At 40.1% G+C, this 19,698-nt stretch overlaps 1 protein-coding gene across 1 annotated transcript; it reads right to left on the reverse strand.

Moving 5' to 3' along the window:
* Positions 1-349: 349 nt before the first annotated feature.
* Positions 350-13,781, reverse strand: IER3IP1 (immediate early response 3 interacting protein 1). The gene is made up of 3 exons (XM_027118447.1): positions 13,603-13,781; positions 2,417-2,518; positions 350-1,536 (listed from the first exon to the last, which is right to left on the reverse strand). Exons 1-3 carry the CDS (start codon positions 13,691-13,693, stop codon positions 1,481-1,483), a joined length of 249 nt encoding a protein of 82 aa, XP_026974248.1. The 5' UTR covers positions 13,694-13,781; the 3' UTR covers positions 350-1,480.
* Between the last annotated feature and the right edge of the window lie 5,917 nt (positions 13,782-19,698).

A 19,698-nucleotide genomic window follows, 5' to 3' on the forward strand; every position in this document is an offset into this window, starting at 1 on the left:
GTAATCAACTTAGGATCCCTGATACATTTCTTTGGTTCAGCTGCAAGGCCCCCCTGCTCAGAGATCTTCCGCTCTTCCATCTCCAGCTCAGGCGTGGCCAGTAGGCATCCAATACCTGCTCCAAAGTTTTAGAAGTAACTTAAGTCATAGAATCAAAATTGCTCGCGAGTCTTCCTGATATATGTCAGCAATTCTGTTAATTCATTGAAGAAAAAAAAAAAGGAATGTGAATGTTTACTTTCATTAAATCTGTGCTCAATGATTTTACAGCAAAGAACATATATAAGTGTTGCACACAAAATGAAATTAATTAACAGACAGGTTATATACTGAAGTACAAAAACAAGTGTTTGACTTGGAAATTGAACTTTATTTACAAATGTTCTCCTATAGACAAAGATTCCATTCCACCCCCTTTAAAATATTATAACTAATACTTCCCAGAAAAATCATTTACATTGTTTTAATCTTTCTGCATAAAACAGTATTATGGGATAAGCAAATATGGGATGGTCTAAGACATAAAAAAACAAAAGACAATTTATCCACCATGAATGCTCTACTGACTGACAGAATGAAGAATTACAAATCACACCCCTTAATGTGCTCCTCCGAGAAACGGAAACGTGATAACTTGGGGAGGTAAACACTTCACAATAAAGTCTTCTTACGTAGTATGGTTTAATGGTGATTGTTTAGGATTGCTCCTGCAGGCTGCTATTTATGCTGATTTTAAAAAATAAGTCATTGTTAAAAAGGGCATAGACTTTTCTATACAGATTTTTTTTTTACCTATGGAAATATGTAGATACTGACCTGGTCTCATCATTCAGGCCAATTAATAAAATAACAAACGCATGAAAAGAACTTAAAACTTAAAAACACAATCATCATGTGACTAACCGACTTACAAAGTTAGAATTCTCCCAGAAATCAGAGTATTGCTCTTCAATAGTTACTATGAATTTGAATTTTTCATAGCTGAGACAGTATACAGACAAAATATTTAACCAAAGAGTTCAAAATAAAATAATCCAAATTTCCTATCTAACATTTTATATTTTAAAAATCCTTTAAATTTTATCTAGGAGGATAATCATTCTTACATCATAGCTAAGACACAAGGAACTTTGAAAAAAAAATTCATCCCTGAGAAGTCAAAGAAAGAAACCTCTAAAAATACAGAAGTGACAGTCCTGCACCCTTTTAACAATCTTTACCATAGCATGAACTTTTATCAGCAGTCAGCAATCAAATGTATTTCAATCTGGCTTCTGATGATCTGATCTTTTTGCAATAAAACTATAAGTGCAACATTTAAAAAAATCAGATAAATAGGGACTCTGGTTTTATTGGCAGACTCTGGTTTTTTTGTCAAGTCCAAGGTCAGCCAGCTAAGATACGTATGTTCCAATAAAGACTGAAGTAATAACTTCTGCTGGCAGCTCTTCTCCTGAGTCTCCATTTCCCCCATTGATCTTCACCCAAATAGTAAAAGTAATATAATCGCAATTGAGTTTACTATTATCAATGGCACTGCAAAGAAAACAAAACAAAACAGTTTTTTATTACTAAAAAAAATCAGAAAAAAATGAAGACATAGTTTTACTAGCATCCAGGAAGGATGGAAATACAGTATGTCATCAGAATCACATTGCAAATCCTTATAACAAAGTAACATTCAAACATGCATTGGATCATAAAATCCAAAACTTATTGTAAAGTGGGCTTGTGTGACTGGGGATAAGGGTCACACTGGTACAAGATCAATATAAAGTCATCTGTGGATAGTGCTGGTGCAGCTCTGGGAACACAAAAGCATACTGGACCCAGGCAAAAGTAGACCCACATGGCTGCCAGTGACAACTGACAGTAGAAATACAGTGCAAAGAAGATTCTGTTGCTTCATCACTAAATTAAGAATGAAACTTATCATTCTACCCAAAGCTGTGATGAAATCAGCTAACAGAGACAGAGAGAGAGAGAGAGACCCTAATTTTAATGGTTTTAAATAAAAGGTTTTGAATTCTTGAGTTGCTCTAAAATATTTTCTAATAAAAATAGCAGATAATGGGACCTGTATTTTTCTCTTGAAAGTCTTACAGGACTCAGATGACTTCTCTACTTAGAAGCAAAAGAATTTCTAAAAGGTAAGAACACCGTTGTCTTTCAACTCTGAGAGGTGACATACAGGTAGCATACAAATATTACATCACTGAGCATTCCATCTGCATCAAGTGGCTTAGATAAAAATAAGAGGCAAGCTAGGAAAGAAACTAGTAACTTTTAAGCAGTAAAGCCAAGTTAAATATTATAGAAAAAAGTTCCCACTACAAAAATGGCATTCACACTTGGAAGTTTTGCTACTTAAATCAAACCACAAAATTAAGAGCGTTCCACTAGTTTTTCTTCTTACCTCTCATCACAGTTCTCACAGATCGAATAAGGTTCATTAGCTGAGATTTAATTCCTGGCTCTTCTCCAAATCCACCAATTCCCTGGTCTGTTGCCCAGCCAACTGCATAATATAAAGATGATTAGCTGTGATAAAATTTATTATGCACTCACCTTGCTCCCTCATTAGTCACCTTCTAAAGATGATTTTGAGCCTTGTTAGACATAAATTATATGACTTAAAAACTTGAGTATATTTTTTACTTTTGATAAGCAGCACAAACTCATTTAATTTCGATTTTGATTTTATAAAATAAACCAGTCTAATAAATTCTTCCATGGCACTGTATTCAGTAAAGATGACTGTTGTGACACCCTGATTGTTTTCTTTCTCTTTTTCTAAACTAACAAACAATATTTTTCAGGTCAGAATTGAAAACCAAAGCATACTGTCAAGTTGAATAATTAGCTCAATTCAGAATTCATAAAACCCGAAGTAATTATCAGTATAAAAGTGTTGCAGCTGAGCTTCACTATCTGTTCACCTGGGGAAATGTTAATGTAAACGTGGTCGCAGCTTGGTTACGCCTTCATAGCATGCTCTAACCCGACAACAGAGGCACATCTTTTTAACTTGATCATTCCTCTTCATTTCTCAATTTTGAGGTAAGGAATTTAGCCTATTATCTAACCCTAACCCCACTTATTTTCAGTAAATGAGTCTTTTACCTTCTATCATTTTCCTGATAATATAAATCATTATTTCTTTACCTTTATCTGCTAATTCTTTTTTTATTGCCTTACGCATTCTTCTAGAGGCTTACATGTCCTCATTTCTGCAACGTCGTTCTCTTGTCCTCATTTCAGGTCCACTTTTCATATCTCACATGACTGTATTTTTTTACTCTCATATAACTACACGGCTTAATTAATTCCTGACATGTTAACCCTTAAACTTGAAGACAGAACAAGTTTTTATTTTATACATGAAAGAACCATGTATCAGGTAACAAGATTTCACTTTGTTTAATCAACTTTTACTTGGTTGAAATAAAGGTTAAATAACGGTTGCTTGTTTTTTTTAAATTTTTTGGTCACATCAACACTGAGATATGTTGTGGTATAAAACTAATGTAAAATTCAAGTTCACAGCAGAGCTGATGTGTTTTCACTCCCACTCACCCTTCAAGGCCTAGCTCACTTGTGCTTACAGCCTTCCCCATCCACAGGGCTGTCACTCTTTTTTGAGCTCCCGCAGCACAACTTCTATCACAGTGGTTAATACCACAGCCTCTACTATCTCTTGCCAGACTCTCAACAGATGCCTCTGCAATTTCCTCTCGACTTCTTTCTCCCTTAAAGTGTCAGATCTTTCTAGCTCACAATGTGTGATGATTCCCATTGCCTACTGAGTGAAGTTAGAAACTCCTTAAATTGACATGCTAGCCTTGTATCATACTACAACCCTCCGAGTAACTAGTGGTTACTCAATTACCCACTAATTGCTATACATGTTAAAGGCAGCTTCTGAATCTAGGTTTATCTGACTTCAATGTCAGGGCCTTTCCTAATTCCCTCCCATGTCATAATAAACCTTACTCTTTGCTCCCCAAATAGTAACTACTGATTGTAAGTTACATTATAAATTCCTGGAAGACAGGAACTGAATTTAGTCTGTCTTTACCTTTCCCCTCTCCCCGACCCAGAGCAAGTACTTAGTAAATGTTTGTGGAATTAAACTGAATTTATAGCAGACCAAGTTAATTTTGGAATAAAGAAAGATAAGGTAAATCCTAGAATCGCAGATAAAACTTCCAAAGAAACATGTTTCTTTTATTTTAAAGGCACACGAAGTGTAACCAATCATTCAATTGTAGCTTTGCGGGAGGGAGGAAGAAATCCTCCAATATTAAATGTACACATCTCTCCAAGATAAAAACAATCTCAGAAGATACACCTGCATCTTGCTTCCTACTTCTGCATCTACTTCTGTCTCCGACAAGCAAATACACTTACGCTGTTTCTCTAACGCTGACTTTTACCATATAACAAGTTCTACTGTAAGTTCTTTCTCCCACATACCTGTCTCACTCTTCCAGGGAGCTCAATCAGCATTCTCCACTACATGGCAGTCCTCTTTTTGTAATCTAAGTTCAAAGGTGTAGTACCAGCCTTTAACTACTTATAATGTGGTAAAAACTATTTCATAATAGTGTCTCTAGAAGGACATAAAACACAAAATGACCACCACCACCTGGTGTATCATTTTCCAAACCAGTTTAGTCTTACTCATATAAACCTACTTAACAACTCTGCACAATAAGAAAGCAGCCTGGTTTTGGTTAAACATATTGGTTACTGTAACGAAGGAGAAAGTTTTCCTTGACCCTCTTAGGGTCCCTGGCTATGTCTGAAAATTAAACTGACAAAGACAGATTAACAGGAGAAAAGCACACAAATTTTATTAAGTTTTTACATGTACCTGGGAGTCTTCACAAGAAAATGAAGATCTGAAAAACTGACCAAAGCAGGAAGTTTTTCTACCTTTTAGACAAAAGAACAAATTTGTGAAGAATTAACAAAACAAAGGGGTTTGGGCTATAGGTAGGAAATGCAATAATGTCTGTTTATACAGTCTTCCTGGCCCTAAATTCCCTGTCTCTGGTGATAAGAGTGTCTCCTTTCCTCCCGGTACAGGAAGGATACCTTTCACACGGGAGATTTATCTCCTGCTTTCAAGAAAGAAGGGCCAGGGAGGGAGGAGGGCGGAGTGACCTCTCTGATTCTGGTGTTTTCTCTAACTCCTTCAGCTTAAGATATTCAACATGCCACGGTGACTTATTTGGGGGTAGCACGTCCTGAACCCCATCAATGGATACACACTTTTATCTTAGCTTTCTCCTGAAACCCTACTAAAAATGACATTAGGGCTTCCCTGGTGGTGCAGTGGTTGGGAGTCCGCCTGCCTATGCAGGGGATGCGGGTATGTGCCCCGGTCCGGGAAGATCCCACATGCCACGGAGCGGCTGGGCCCGTGAGCCATGGCCGCTGGGCCTGCGTGTCTGGAGCCTGTGCTCTGCAATGGGAGAGGCCACAACAGTGAGAGGCCCATGTACCGCAAAAATAAATAAATAAAAAATAAAGGGAAGAATAACTGACTTAACAGAGAAGGCTGAAACCTAAACATCCAGGGAGCACACAATAAAAAACTGAGGTGAATCGTGCTGAGAACCCTGGAAACTTGAAAGAAACTTCAAAATGCCAGTGAGGGCGACAAAGCTGAGACACCGGAGGACTAATTGAAAAGTCTCCACAAGAGCAGTTAGCGCCGCTCCTCCTTCCCCTCCCATCCCATCCCCTTCCCTAAACTGAACTGATAGGAAGAATGTCCCTCTCTTACACCCTCAGAAGACAGGAGGTTTACTCTCAGCAGAGACTGAAGCATGGAAGCTCTGGACCTGGGGACATCTAGGGAGGGTGGATTGAATTAAAGTCTGCAAACCAAGTGTCAAACTCCTGCCCACTTTCCTTGCTTGTGTCTCACATAAGCCTGGAAATAAGAACATTTATATTCTGCAGACAGGAAGTTGTAAAATTACTCTGGAAATTGACCAGCTGCCCAAGAAGACTTCAGATACTGACATACTCGGGGCTTTAATGAGACAGCGAACTTACAGAGAGGCCCACTGGTGAGCAAATCCCAACCACATACACAGAGCTTCCTAACAGCCTCTCAGTGCTTTACTCTTTAGAATGAACTGACAGTCAAGAGGGAACAATTCTTAACGTGGAAAGACAGAACAAAACCAGAAAAGAAGACTTTGAGGAAGAGACAATGCAAGAAGTAGGAGTTCATTTTTTAAAAAAACAAACATCCTTAGAGAGAGAACAACTACTGTAGCTATAAACCCCAGAGAACAAGATGCCATAAAAAAAGGGGACATAAAAAAGGAGTGGGACTTCCCTGGTGGTGCAGTGGTTATGAATCCACCTGCCAATGCAGGGGACACGGGTTCGAGCCCTGGTCTGGGAAGATCCCACATGCCGCGGAGCAACTAAGCCCGTGTGCCACGACTACTGAGCCTGCGCTCTAGAGCCCGTGAGCCACAACTACTAAGCCTGCGAGCCATAAGTACTGAGCCTGCATGCCACAACTACTGAAGCCCACACCACACCTAGAGCCCATGCTCTACAACAAGAGAAGCCACCGCAATGAGAAGCCCCCGCTCGCCGCAACTAGAGAAAGCCCATGCAGAGCAACGAAGACCCAACGCAGCCAAAAATAAATAAATAGATAAATAGATAAATCCACTATATGATTTTTTTCTTGTACATAAAGCATCATTGTGGAGCACTAAAAGAAACAACACGTTCTCTGCACTACTGCCAAGATAATGGCTAACCTATGTGTATAAATATAATAGCTCTCAGGTCAAGAATCACAAGAATATGACAATGGGAACATAAAGTTATTTAGAAAACATTCATTGACTGATGGAATGAATTGTAAAGATGAAAGGACCCTTGTTGTCAGTCTACTGGAGGAGACAGAAAAGAAACTGCAGTGGTATATTACCCACAAAATGGGTCAGAGATGGTTTCTGGGAAAGGCAAATGCCAGAAGTAGGCCTTAAAGGATAGGCTGAAGAGTTAGCCAGTCAAAGAAATGAAGTAAATCAAGGTCATCACAGGCATTATTTTAGTAATTTGAGTCTCCTTTCCTTTTTTCTTGGTCTAGCTAAACGTTTGCCAATTCTGTTGATCTTCTGAAAGAATTAGCTTTTAGTTTTGTTAATTCTATTGTTTTTCTACTCTGTATTCCATTAATTTTCACTGTAATCTTTATCATTTGCTTTGTGTGTGTGTGTGTGTTGGAGAGAAGGAAGAGCTGGTTGTGGCCCAAATGCCAGAGATTCTCACTGCTCTTACTGAGCTTTAATAGATTTTCTTGGGGGAAAAAAAAAAGTTTCTTCATTTGTTGTACCCTCTTATGACAATTCCCAGAGACTTCAAATGTTCGTTTTTAAAATAATTTTCACTAGTTATAGTTGTTTTATTGGAAAGAGGGTCCAGTGGAGGTTCTCACACTACCATTGTGGAGGTGCTTTCCATTAATAATTGCATTTCCAAATAATTTGATTAAAACTGGGCAGAGGACTTGATTAGGTATTTTTCCAAAGAAGAAATAAAAATGGCCAACAAGTACACGAAAAGGTGCTCAACATCACTATTCATCAGAAAAATGTAAATCAAAGCCACAATGAAATATCACGTCACACTTGTTAGAATGACTATTACCAAAAAGACAAGAGACAATAAATGCTGGCAAGGATGTGAAAAAAGGGAACCTTTGTGCACTGTTGACAGGAATGTAAATTAGTACAGCCACTATGGAAAGCAGTATGGAGGTTCCTCAAAAAATTTAAAATATAATAGAACTGCTATATGATCCAGCAATCCCATTTCTGGGTACTTTTCCAAAAGAGATGAAGTCATTATCTCGAGGAGATATTTGCACTCCCATGTTCACTTCAGCACTATTCACAATATCCAAGACATGGAAACAATCTAAGTGTCCAGTGACAGATGAATGGATAAAGAAAATGTTGTGTACATATATAATGAAATATTATTCAGCCATAAACAAGGAAAACCTGCCATATGTGACAACACAGATGGACCTTGAGGACATTATGCTAAGTGAAATAACTCAGAGGAAGACAAGTACCGTATTTATCTCACTTATACGTGGGATCTAAAACCATCAAACTCATAGAAAGTGAGAGTAGTATGGTGGTTGCCAGGAGTGGAATGGTAGGGGAAATGGGGAGATGTTGGTCAAAAGGCACTAATTTTCAGTTATTAGATGAATAAGCTCTGGGGATCTACTGTACAGCATGGTGATCCAACACTGTTTACTTGTAAGTTGCTCTGAGAGTAAATCTTAAATGTTCTCACCACAACAACATTAACAACAAAATGATAATTATGTGAGGTGAAGGATATGCTAACCAGCCTTACTGTGGTAAGCATTTTGCAATATATACGTGTATCAAATCATCACATGTACATCTTAAACTTAGACAATGTTATTTGTCAATTAGATCTCAAAGCTGGGAGAGAAAAGAATGATGTCTCACATTTTTAAATGGTTATATAGATACCCGCTTAATAGCCTCAGTTCTGTCACCTGGCCTGCAAAAGCCTACTTTTTTTTTTTTTTTTTTTTTTTTCCGGTATGCGGGCCTCTCACTGTTGTGGCCTCTCCCGTTGCGGAGCACAGGCTCCGGATGTGCAGGCTCAGTGGCCATGACTCACGGGCCCAGCCGCTCCGTGCCATGTGGGATCTTCCCAGACCGGGGCACGAACCCGTGTCCCCTGCACTGGCAGGCAGACTCTCAACCACTGCGCCACCAGGGAAGCCCAAGCCTACTATTTTTATAATATGGCCCTTTCAGAAAAAGTTTGTTTCCTTCTAGCTTTGTTTTACCTTTCTCATTTAGATCTACAATGCTCTTGCAATTGGCTTATGTGTTTAGCCAGAGACAGACGGTCAAGATTCACTTATTTCTTTTTGAATATCCAGTTAACCTAGAATCATTTATTGAAGGACCATCCTTTCTATCACACTCTACTGTTAACTTTATCATAAATTAAGTGTCCATATAAATATGTGTCTGTATTTGGATTCTCCACTCTGCTCCATTGTTCTATTGTCCAACAACCTTTTAGTAAATTTCTTTCTGTTTAATCAGGCAGAGTCAGCTTCTATTGCTTGCAACCAAGAACCCTGACAGGAATGAGTAATCTCAGGACTCAATCCTTGAACCTCTTCTCCCTCTGAGAAATAGACTTCATTCCAATGGTTTCAAATTACCAGCCAACACCAAAAATCCCCACGTGTAAATCCTTCCCAGACCTCCTCCCTTCTGGGCACCAGACCTGTATATGCAAATGCCTACATGATATCTCTACTTTGAAGCCTTAAAGGTACCTAAAAATAGGCTAATTCCTATTCCTATTCCAGGACTTAGCTTTAAATGCTATTTCCTTAAGAACTGATGCTGTTCTGATTCAACCAGGAGGTTATATTCCCATGGTTCTCACCCAGTTCTCTTCCTTCAAAGCATTTATCTTAGACTCAAGTATCCGTATAATTAGACTCTAAGATATGAGAACAAAGATACTGTGTTATGCTCACTGCTACATCTTTTCCACCTAGCTCACGGTGACTGGCCTATTTGTTATAAGGAATGAAGAAAAACTTCCTGCCACCAAATTTGGGAACCTCCTCCTTCTCCAGCTAATCCTTCCTCCTTTTTCAATGAAGAAAGTATCCCACCTCCCACTTAATGTCATCTCCTTCATCTGTGCCTTTGGACCCATCCCTATCCACCTTCTCAGAATCCTTGAGTTATCAATTACCTCTTTTCTCTCCGGTACCTTTTATTTTTCTCGCATTACTAGATCTTTTCCCTTAGCAATTCCTTTTCTAACCTTTAATTATGAAAGTTTTAAAACATACTTATCACTCAGATTTAATAATTATTGATTTTTTGCCTACATGCTTCATCTTTCTTTCTGCTTGATTACTTTAAAAATAAATTACTGGTACTGAAATATTTCAGTATGCATTTTTATCACACTAACAAGATGTACAGTGATTCCTTAATATCATCTAGTATCTACTCCATACTCAAATTTCTTCAAATGTTACCAAAATATATATTTTTTAATTAATTTATTAATTTATTTATGGCTGTGTTGGCTCTTCATTTCTACGCGAGGGCTTTCTCTAGTTGGGGCAAGTGGGGGCCACTCTTCATCGCGGTGCACGGGCCTCTCACTGTCTCGGCCTCTCTTCTTGCGGAGCACAGGCTCCAGACACTCAGGCTCAGTAATTGTGGCTCACGGGGCTAGTTGCTCCGCGGCATGTGGGATCTTCCCAGACCAGGGCTCGAACCCGGGTCCCCTGCATTGGCAGGCAGATTCTCAACCACTGTGCCACCAGGGAAGCCCCCCAAAATATTTTTTACAGTTGATATGTTTGAACTAGAATTCAATCAAGGTCCACATGCTGCATATGAATATCTCCCTACATCTCTCTCTCTCTTTTTGTCTTTTTTATATTTTGTATATTTGCCTCAGTGGTCACTTCCTCCCCACTTATTTCATGGCATTGACTTATTGAAGAGACCTGACCAGTTCTCATTGTCGCTGCTGAGACCTAAAAAACAAAACAATCATAAAACATATCTTTGGGGCTTCCCTGGTGGCGCAGTGGTTGAGAGTCTGCCTGCCGATGCAGGAGACACGGGTTCGTGCCCCAGTCAGGGAGGATCCCACGTGCCGCGGAGCGGCTGGGCCCGTGAGCCATGGCCGCTGAGCCTGCATGTCCGGAGCCTGTGCTCCGCAGGGGGAGAGGCCACAACAGTGAGAGGCCCACGTACCGCAAAAAAAAAAACAAAAACAAAAACATATATCTGCATCCCCTTCCACCTACCATTTCATTTCCTCCAACTCAGTGATACATTTGGATAATTGTGCTGTCTCCATTCTATGACTTTCCACTCGCTCCACCCCATTCCAATGTGGATTTTACCCACTGTTTTAACTGCTCTTACAGAATCACCAATGACCTCTACTACCCTGAATCCTCAGGACACTTTTCAGTCCTTATCTTGCTTGGCTTCTCAGAACATTCCACTGTTGTATTCTCTCTCCTGCTTCAAACACTCCTTGGCCTCTGTGAAATCCCACTGTCTAGATTTCCCTATCTCTCTGTTTTGCTCACTCATCAATTTCTCCTGTCAGCTCTTCTATCATTACCAGAACATTAAATACTGGAAGAGATTTTAGGACTGTCCTGGTCAACAATTCTCCTTTGTAGTCTATTCCTTCCCTGAACAATTTCATCTCTTCACATGGCTTAATTTATCATCTGTGGTTGACAGACTCAAATCTCAGTCTCCACTCTGGCTCTTGCTTCTGGTCTATGGACTTAAGTCCAACTGACTATTCTATATCTCCACTTGGCATATCTCACAGAAATCTCAATCTCAGCATGTGCGAAACTTCTTTATCTCTTCACCTTGTTACCTGCACCACCCCCCACAATTTTCCACCAGTGCCAACTCAGTAAAGCTACTACCCTTCACTCAGTTGCTTAAACCAGAAAACCAAGAGAGATCTTTGACTTTTTCCTCTCTCCTCATTCCCAATGTCCAAACAGTAAATTCTATCTTTTCTACGTTTAAAATATCTTCTGATTTGTACTAGTTTCCTAGGGCTATTATATCAAAGTGCCACAAACTATGTGGCTTAACACAATGAAAGTTTATTTTTTCACAGTTCCAGAAGTCCAAAACCAAGCGGTTGGCAGAGTTGGTTCCTTTTCGGGGCTCTTGGGATAATGTCTATGCCTCTCTCCTAGCTTCTGGTAGTTACTGGCAATCCTTGGCATTCTCTGGATTGCAGATGCACCACTCATCTCTGCCTCTGTTGTCACATGGCCTTCTTCCCCCTGTGTCTGTGTGTCTCTGTATCTCTCTCTCCCCATAGGGACACCTCATTGCACGTAGGGTCTATCCTTTTCCAGTGTGTCCTCATCTTAACTTAATTTCACCTGCAAAGACGTTATTTCCAAAAAAGGAAACAAGGGTTAGGACTTTAATATATCTTTTAGGGGCATACAATTCAACCCACAATGTGATTCCTTCTACTTTTCTGGATAGCACAGTGGTGAAGAGATGAACGTGAGTCAGACTGCCTGAACTGAACCCTAACTCTGCTGCTCTCTAGCTGTGTGATCTTAGGAAAGCTACCAACTCTTTTGTGTTTCTGGTCCCCATCTGTAAAGCAGGAATGAAAACAGTATTTGTCTCATAGGGTTGTTGTGAGGGTTACACAAGTTAATATGTAGAAAGCACTATATACAGATCCTGGCACATGGTAAGTGTTAAGTGTTAGGTATCAATATTGTTATTATACCCATTCAACTTATATTATACCCACCATCTCTACTTGCCCTATTTGGAATGGTGCTTTCCACATCCACTCTTCTACACTTCTGATCTGTTTGTTCTCCACACAGTAACCAGCAAATAACACAAATCAAGTCATGTTACTGCCCTGCTTACGAACTCTCCACACTAATTTTCACACCAGCTCTTACTCATCACCTCCCGACCCTTCACCTAGTTAATGTTTACTGACTTATCTGATTTCGGTTTAGACACACTTCCTCCAAACTTTCAAAGATTCACAAGCTAGTATCTCCCAGCACTTCTGTTTTGTAACATTCTGCATACTTGTTATTGGTACTTGTTCAGTTTTTATTTAGATTAACTTTCATTAGGAGGGCAAGGCAACTGTTTTAACCTCAGTTTCAGCTGGCACATAATACGTGCTTAATAAATCTCTCCTGAAGGAAAAAATGAAACCAATAAATTTTGCTCATGGGTTTGAGTTTCAGTGATCTACACAGACATATTTGGTACGCTGTGACAAGTGATGCACATCACGCAGTATCCTGCCGTAATTGTGCCTCATGCAGAAAAAAGCAGTCTGCCCAGGTGGCATAGAGGTCGCTGGATTGTGAGATCCCGGTAGGCGTAACTTCTGTCTTCTCTGTATTCTCAGATTCTAGCCTGGCACATCCTAGGCACCCAATAAACTGTGCTGAATAAACTTTTCTTGGAACATGGATGACTGTATGTCGTGATAACCCCAACACGTCCCTTTTCCTCTTATCCCCAAAGCCCAGGAACCCCTATGGCCTTCCATCAGTTCATTCTTCTGATTACCTACGCTCCAAAATGAGCCACGCCCCTCCCTCGTTCACTGAAAACTCACACCCCAGGTTTTTGACAATTAAAAGCGGTCACAGAGAAGGGTACTAAATTCCTAACCTAAACTGGACGCAGGCAGGGGCGTTTCCTGGCTCATCCCCGCCTCCCCCCATCCCGACACGCAGGGTCCGACACACAATGGGCGTCTGTTGAACAATCTTCACCCCACTGAACAATCTTCACTCCACTGGTGAGACAAAAGTGGCTCGCCTTCCCCACTCAAGGAAGGGCCCCAAGAGGCGAGCCCTCGGCCGCCCGTCTGTCCCGGCCCAAATGGTCCACTCACGCGGCCCGACTCGCGTCCGCGCCGCCGGAGTTCGCTGCCGCCCCCTCGGCCCGCCCCCGCGGCCCCACTCACTGTTCTTGAGGAATCGCTCCTCGTGCAGCACGGCGATGGCATTGACGCACAGCAGGGCCGCCTGCAGCAGCGAGTACAGCGTAAAGGCCATGGCCAACCGCCCCGAGGCCCAACCGATCCCCTTCCCTCCGCGATAGGGAACGTGGCGCCGCCACGGCCGGCACTTCTTACGGCAGCCGACGAGGCCCAAAACGCGTTCTGAGAAGCTCCGCTCCCATCTGACTAAGCCCCGCCCCCATCTGACTAAGACCCGCCCCACGCTCACATCAGCAAGGTGTGTAGAGCTGCGCTGTCCAATGCAGCAGCCAGAAGTACTGAACCCTTGAATTGTGGCTGGCCCGAACTGAGGTGTTGTAAATGTAAAATACATAGGACGAAAACAAGAACGTAAAATCTCCCAATAATTTTAAAATGTTGATTACAAGCTGAAATATTTTGAATATATTAGGTAAATAAAATAATTACTAACATTAATTTTTACTGTTTATTTCTATATACTTTTTAAAAACTGTGTCTATGAGGTTATTGATAATAGCATGTGAGTCTTGTCCAATACTTCTATTGGACAGTGCTGCATTAGATGCTCCTAAGAGCTGTATGAGATGTTAATAAGTAATTCCTATTTTACAGATGGAAAAAAGGAAGGCTTTGGCAGATAAAGTTTTTTTAAAAATTAAACTAAAATAACATGTGTTGGGCTGTACCCCACAGTCCTGTAAGGCTGTAGTTGTTCAGGTTCAAGACCAAAGGAAGAGCCCGGAGTCAGCAACAGAGACATGATTTAATGGATGGGGGGGTGTGTATGGGGGGGAGGATCTACATGTTGGAAGCAAGGTCCTGGAGCGACACCCCATGGCAGGCAGGACATGGTGGCAGTTTTTGCTCTTGGGATCGGGGTGGGGGAGCATGAAGATTACCAGTTATAGGGGGGCAGTGAGGCACAGTCACTAGCTGGGGAAGGGGCAAGTATGTAGGAAGATCAAGGTCAGTCATGTAAGCAGGGTATAGGTGAAGCAGGCACTGGTCAAGTAGGGGATGTACAGAGAGCAAGAGAACAGCCATCTTGAGTGGCCTGACCATACAACATGTCTTAAAATTACTCAGTGAGAAACATTCTCTCCTTGATCAAACTCTAGCAGGCCCTCTGAGCCCTCATCTCGACCATACTTCAACCTTGTCTTGTAAAAACTACAGATTCTCAACACAAATGATTTCATCCACTCCCCTACCCCCATGTTAAAAGAATTTAACATAGTTTCTAACAGCTCAAGTCATCCCTAGGATGACCCTAGACCCCCTTAAAGTGCCTGCCTAAAAAGCTCAAGGCTCCCCAAAGAATGTACTGTTTGTTCTACCCAACTCCTGAAAATAGGCCCCGACCATCCTTTCTTAGAGCATTTATTAAAATATATTTACAATTGTGAATCTTTCCTCTATGCCTTTGAGATATATATGTAGCTCCTACAGTTCACGGGTGTCTTTCTCAAGGACCTGAAAGCCATTCCTTTAAAATGTAATCACCAGGAAGGATAGGGCCTCTGTCTCCCAGTCTCTGTATGAAGGAAGAATCCTAATTTTGATAATTGCAGCTAATAGACATAGCATTTACACTGACCACCCCTTGGTAATTTTTCCGCTTCCCCAACTCTACTGAGCCCCTGCTCACCTCCCTTTCTACTCCCTCATTCTCCCTTTAAAATGCCCAGTCACTTCTGTACAAATCGAAATTGCAAGAGTATATTACTGATTAAAATCTGTCTTACCACTCTAACTGATGTCCAGCTTTATTTATCTTTGACAGCAGCACTAAGAGGCTGAGTCCAATCATGTTAAATTTTACATATTTTTTGAGAGCAAATATACAAAGTAATCATCTCCTGAACTTCTCAGTTTCCCCTAAAAAAAGGGGAAAAGCCACACATTAGACCCAGAAAGGACTTTGGAAGCCTGTGTGTTGCAGCTGCTGGAAGAGACACTAGCCAAAAAAAAGAATAATTAGTTAAACTCCCAAGAAGAAATTAAGCTTAAATAGGCCAACTAGTTAGTGCCTACAGGGAAGAAGAGATGTATCACTTCCCACAGATATACATAAACACTATCTCCAAAATTGGCCCTAAGTGCAAATCAGGTAGGGAGAAACACAGGAAGACAAAGTAAAAGGAATAAAAGAAACAACAGGATGCCAACAAATCCTCCGGCTTTTCAAGGCCCACAAAACCCTAGATACTAAAGACAGAGAAGGAAAGTTGTTCTTGTAAGTGGACAGTGACAATTCCAGGATTTCTACACTGGGCTGGATGGCAGGAGGGGGTACCTGGGGGCCTTGTTTGGAAGCTTTGGTTGAGCAGTGACTTACAGTTTTCACTAGATTTATGCTTACTGAAGAGGGGATAAAGAGGGATGACTGGAGATTATGGGGATGGATGGAGCGGAGGCAAGAGAAAAGCATCCCATAGTCATCCCTTTCTGTCACCAGCCACTGGGTTACAGCTCACATGATCTGATTCTTTTATTGTCAAAAGAATCAGGTTAACCTCTGTGGGCCTCTGTTACATCATCTATAAAATTAGGCAATTATGATCTCTAGGGCTCCTTCAGCCCCCAAAATCTCTAGATCTAGCAAAAGCAGCTTAAAATATAAATAGTGTACAAGTACTTCTACCATGTTATCTGATTCATTACTTTTCAAAAATCCAGACTTGTAGCCTAAGCTAGTAGCAGCAGATTATATCCTTAAAAAGAATTGTTCCTCTGATCTCTGTACTTCCAAAAAAATTCAAATTCTAGAATTTGAAAATGTATTTATAAAATAGTTGTCTCAGTTAAAAAAAAAAATCCATCCCCAAACAAAGAACTGGGTAATGCATAAAATATTCTGCATATTAGTGGCTTGAAAAAAATTACTGGCTATGGCCTATTTAAAATTAGAGCTTGCTACTTGGTGCTGAGCTTCTGATGTCTGTATGATACGTTTTCATGCGTCCATGTTAGATATCCTATCAGACAATTCTACTGAGGATGAGTGTTTTTCCAGTTTTAGACACAAATGTCTCCTTATCATTTTCTTCTTCAAGTTTTGTTTTGCTTTTTTCTCTTCAGACTGTTAGATGGCACAAGTTGGCACCCTGGACCATCTTGCTTCAGACTTTCTTTGTAACTAGTAATATAGAGTCCATGTTTTTATTCCGTTGACAAGAATCAAAGAATGGATGCCTTCAATGAAGTTCCTTTAGGCAAGGGGGAGCAGTGGTTAGGATTACGTCTAGGTAATACATTTGGCCACTGATTAAATGTGGGGAGCAGGGTAGATACAGAATTCAAGCTTATCTTTTAAAGTTAAGATGGCTCAAGATGGAGTCAGTCCTTGGACTTGTGAGAGACTGCAATAATGAACTCTATTTTTTACCCTTTCCTGTATCAATGCCTTTGTCTTCCCATTTTGCTGGTCCTTGACTTTGGGTTCAACTATGTGACTTGCTTTGGCCAATAGAATGAGGCAGAAGTAATGCTGTGCCAGCTCTAACCCTAGACCTCAAAAGGCCTTATATATTTCTCCTTTCCTTAGGTCTAACCCTAGACCTCAAAAAGCCTTATATATTTCTCCTTTCCTTCTTGTGCTTCTGACATTGCCATGAAAAACAACAGCAACAACAAAACCTAGTCCATTAGCTCTAGGAGAAGGATGAGAGCCATTTGGAGCAGAACCAAATCACCCCAGTCTAGCCCAGCCTAGATCAACAAACCCTCACCCAACCACAGATCCATGAGAATAAATGATTGTTTTAAGTCACTAAATTTTGGGGTTGTTCTTTCCACAGTATTTTTGAAGGAAGAGATCTCTATCTACTCCGTTGGTGATCTAATTTATTCTAATAGCTTAAAAACATTTATATACTCTGAAGACTCCCACATTTATATCTCCTACCCAGAACTCACCCATGAACTCTTGGCTGATATTTCCAGCTGACCACCACTTAGATCTAATACATATCTCAAATTTACCTTGCCCCAAACTGAACTCCTGATTTCCTTCTGAAACCTGCTTCTCCTGCATCCCATTTCAGATAATGGCAACTCCATTCTTCTAGCTCTTTCTCTCATACTCTATACACAATCCATCAGCACCTTCTTTTGACTTGAACTTCAACATACATATATCCAAATCTGGCTACTTCTCACCTTCTCTACCACTAAAACCCCGATCCAACTCACCATCATCTCTTGCATAGAGTACTGCAATAGCTCCTAACAGGTCTCTGTGTTTCCCCCTTTCCTCTCTACAGTTTATCCTCCCCAGAGCAGCCCAAGTACTTCTTCTAAAACCAAGTTAGAAAAGCAATTTATTTGTTGAGAGGATGGGGTCATTTGTCCTGTAGTACTTTCCACATTCTGGATTTTTCTGATTGCATCCCCATCGTTCTGGATGACTTAAATGCTACGCACAGTACCCGAATCATTTGTGAAAAACAAAAATACTTGCTGATTGAAGAAAATAGTCACTACATAAACTGACTAAAACCTTTTACTAACTCAATGAAAAATAGCAGGTATGTGATAAAGAAAAAAATTTCACAAGTCAGATCTTAGAATAATTCTTCAATAAACGTGTTGGCTGCTCTCTTTCCATGCCTATTTTTAAATTTTAGCATTTCTATTTCTTCATTCATTAAAAAATAGCTCATTAAGATAAGGATTAAACATGTTATTTATTAAATATTTAGATTTACCATGAAGAATAAAAATGGATTATTGGTTTTTAACATTTTTATCCTAATATATTTTAATAGACATATTTATTTTATTGTTTGTGTCTGAGATATGAATCAATGATGACTGAGGTAGGTTTGCTTTTAATCCTGCTATTTACAGTGGCTACCTTGAGTTTAAATGAGTTTATGGCAGCAGTATTCACCCAAATAGATTCTACTTGAGGTAAGCATTGGACTAAAATAGGAAAACCCCACAAGATGAGCCTCATTCATGTTTATGGATTCATACAAGCTATTCCTGGTATGAGACTCAAAACCATTTGCAAGCTGAAGGCTTGTGCATTGTGAAGTGTTTCTGGAAATAGGGTTCTTGGAAATAAAAAGTTTCTTTAAAAAATAAAAATAAGTCACTGTATCTATTTTTAAAGGGAATTAATCCTGAATGGCTGCATATAGTTGACTAGTTCTATTTTAAAAAATCTGAGTAAATGAAAGCAGCATAAAAAGACTAGAGAAACCAGTTACTCAAATGCATATCACTCCTTCCCTCATTCATTCATTTTTCATTCTTTTACTCAAGGAGAATTTATTGAGCTTGTAAGATGTGCTTTACATTGTACAAGGGCTGGGGTAAGATGCAGTAGGCTAAGCACAAGTAGTAATCAGATATCCTGCTCTAATGAAAATCATCAACCAGTAAGAAAAATGAGCCATAGAATGCAAGGAGTTACAAAGCATTAAGTGCTCAGTGCTTAAAATAAAGGGAAAGTGAGAATAAAAGATAGTTTGGAACAGTGTCTCCCAAATTTAGCAGATCATCAGAATCACCTGGGAGCTTTTAACTATATATGCATTTCTACTAGTTCAAGATGGCACGTAAAGCACATGTATTTCTCTTCACTATTTCCTAAACTCCATTAAATTATAAAGGAATAAAAAGGTGACATACATTTCTGACAGTAAAGATACAGAGGAACGTAAGAAATTTCAACAATCTCTGGAAGACAAAAAATAGAAGGAAGCATATCAATGAATGACACTCAGTGGATAAAGTTGTGGCCAAGAGCGAACCATGAAAGGGTTGCACGGAAGTGGGAGTTACTGTCCTGAAAATTTCACGAAAGCTCTTGATTCAGAGGTACACCAGAGATCCAGAAGGAAAATTGGGGCTGAAAACAGGTGGATTGACTGATGATCTATTTATGAAGTAGTCAACTTCCCCAGCCTGACTCCCAAACTACTTGAACAAGATAGCGAACAGTCTGCATTCGCCCCTGGGCAAGACTGAAAGTACTTTCCTCTTAGGAAATTAAACTACCTGAGGAGAGCTAAGGCTTCTAATGTGCGTAGTGCTGCTCTAGTGTAGGGCCATTCTTTTTTTTTTTTT

The sequence above is a fragment of the Aethalodelphis obliquidens genome, unplaced genomic scaffold, assembly GCF_003676395.1.
Source record: "Aethalodelphis obliquidens isolate GAN/ISIS:26980383/991018 unplaced genomic scaffold, ASM367639v1 scaffold19, whole genome shotgun sequence".
NCBI lineage: Eukaryota > Metazoa > Chordata > Mammalia > Artiodactyla > Delphinidae > Aethalodelphis > Aethalodelphis obliquidens.

Coding starts and splice junctions, on each gene's coding strand:
- IER3IP1 (XM_027118447.1), bottom strand. CDS start 13,693: ATGGCCTTTACGCTGTACTCGCTGCTGCAGGCGGCCCTGCTGTGCGTC. Junction 2,519..13,602: donor GGAGCGATTCCTCAAGAACA/GTGAGTGGGGCC, acceptor TATATTATGCAG/TTGGCTGGGCAACAGACCAG. Junction 1,537..2,416: donor TGTGAGAACTGTGATGAGAG/GTAAGAAGAAAA, acceptor TTTTCTTTGCAG/TGCCATTGATAATAGTAAAC.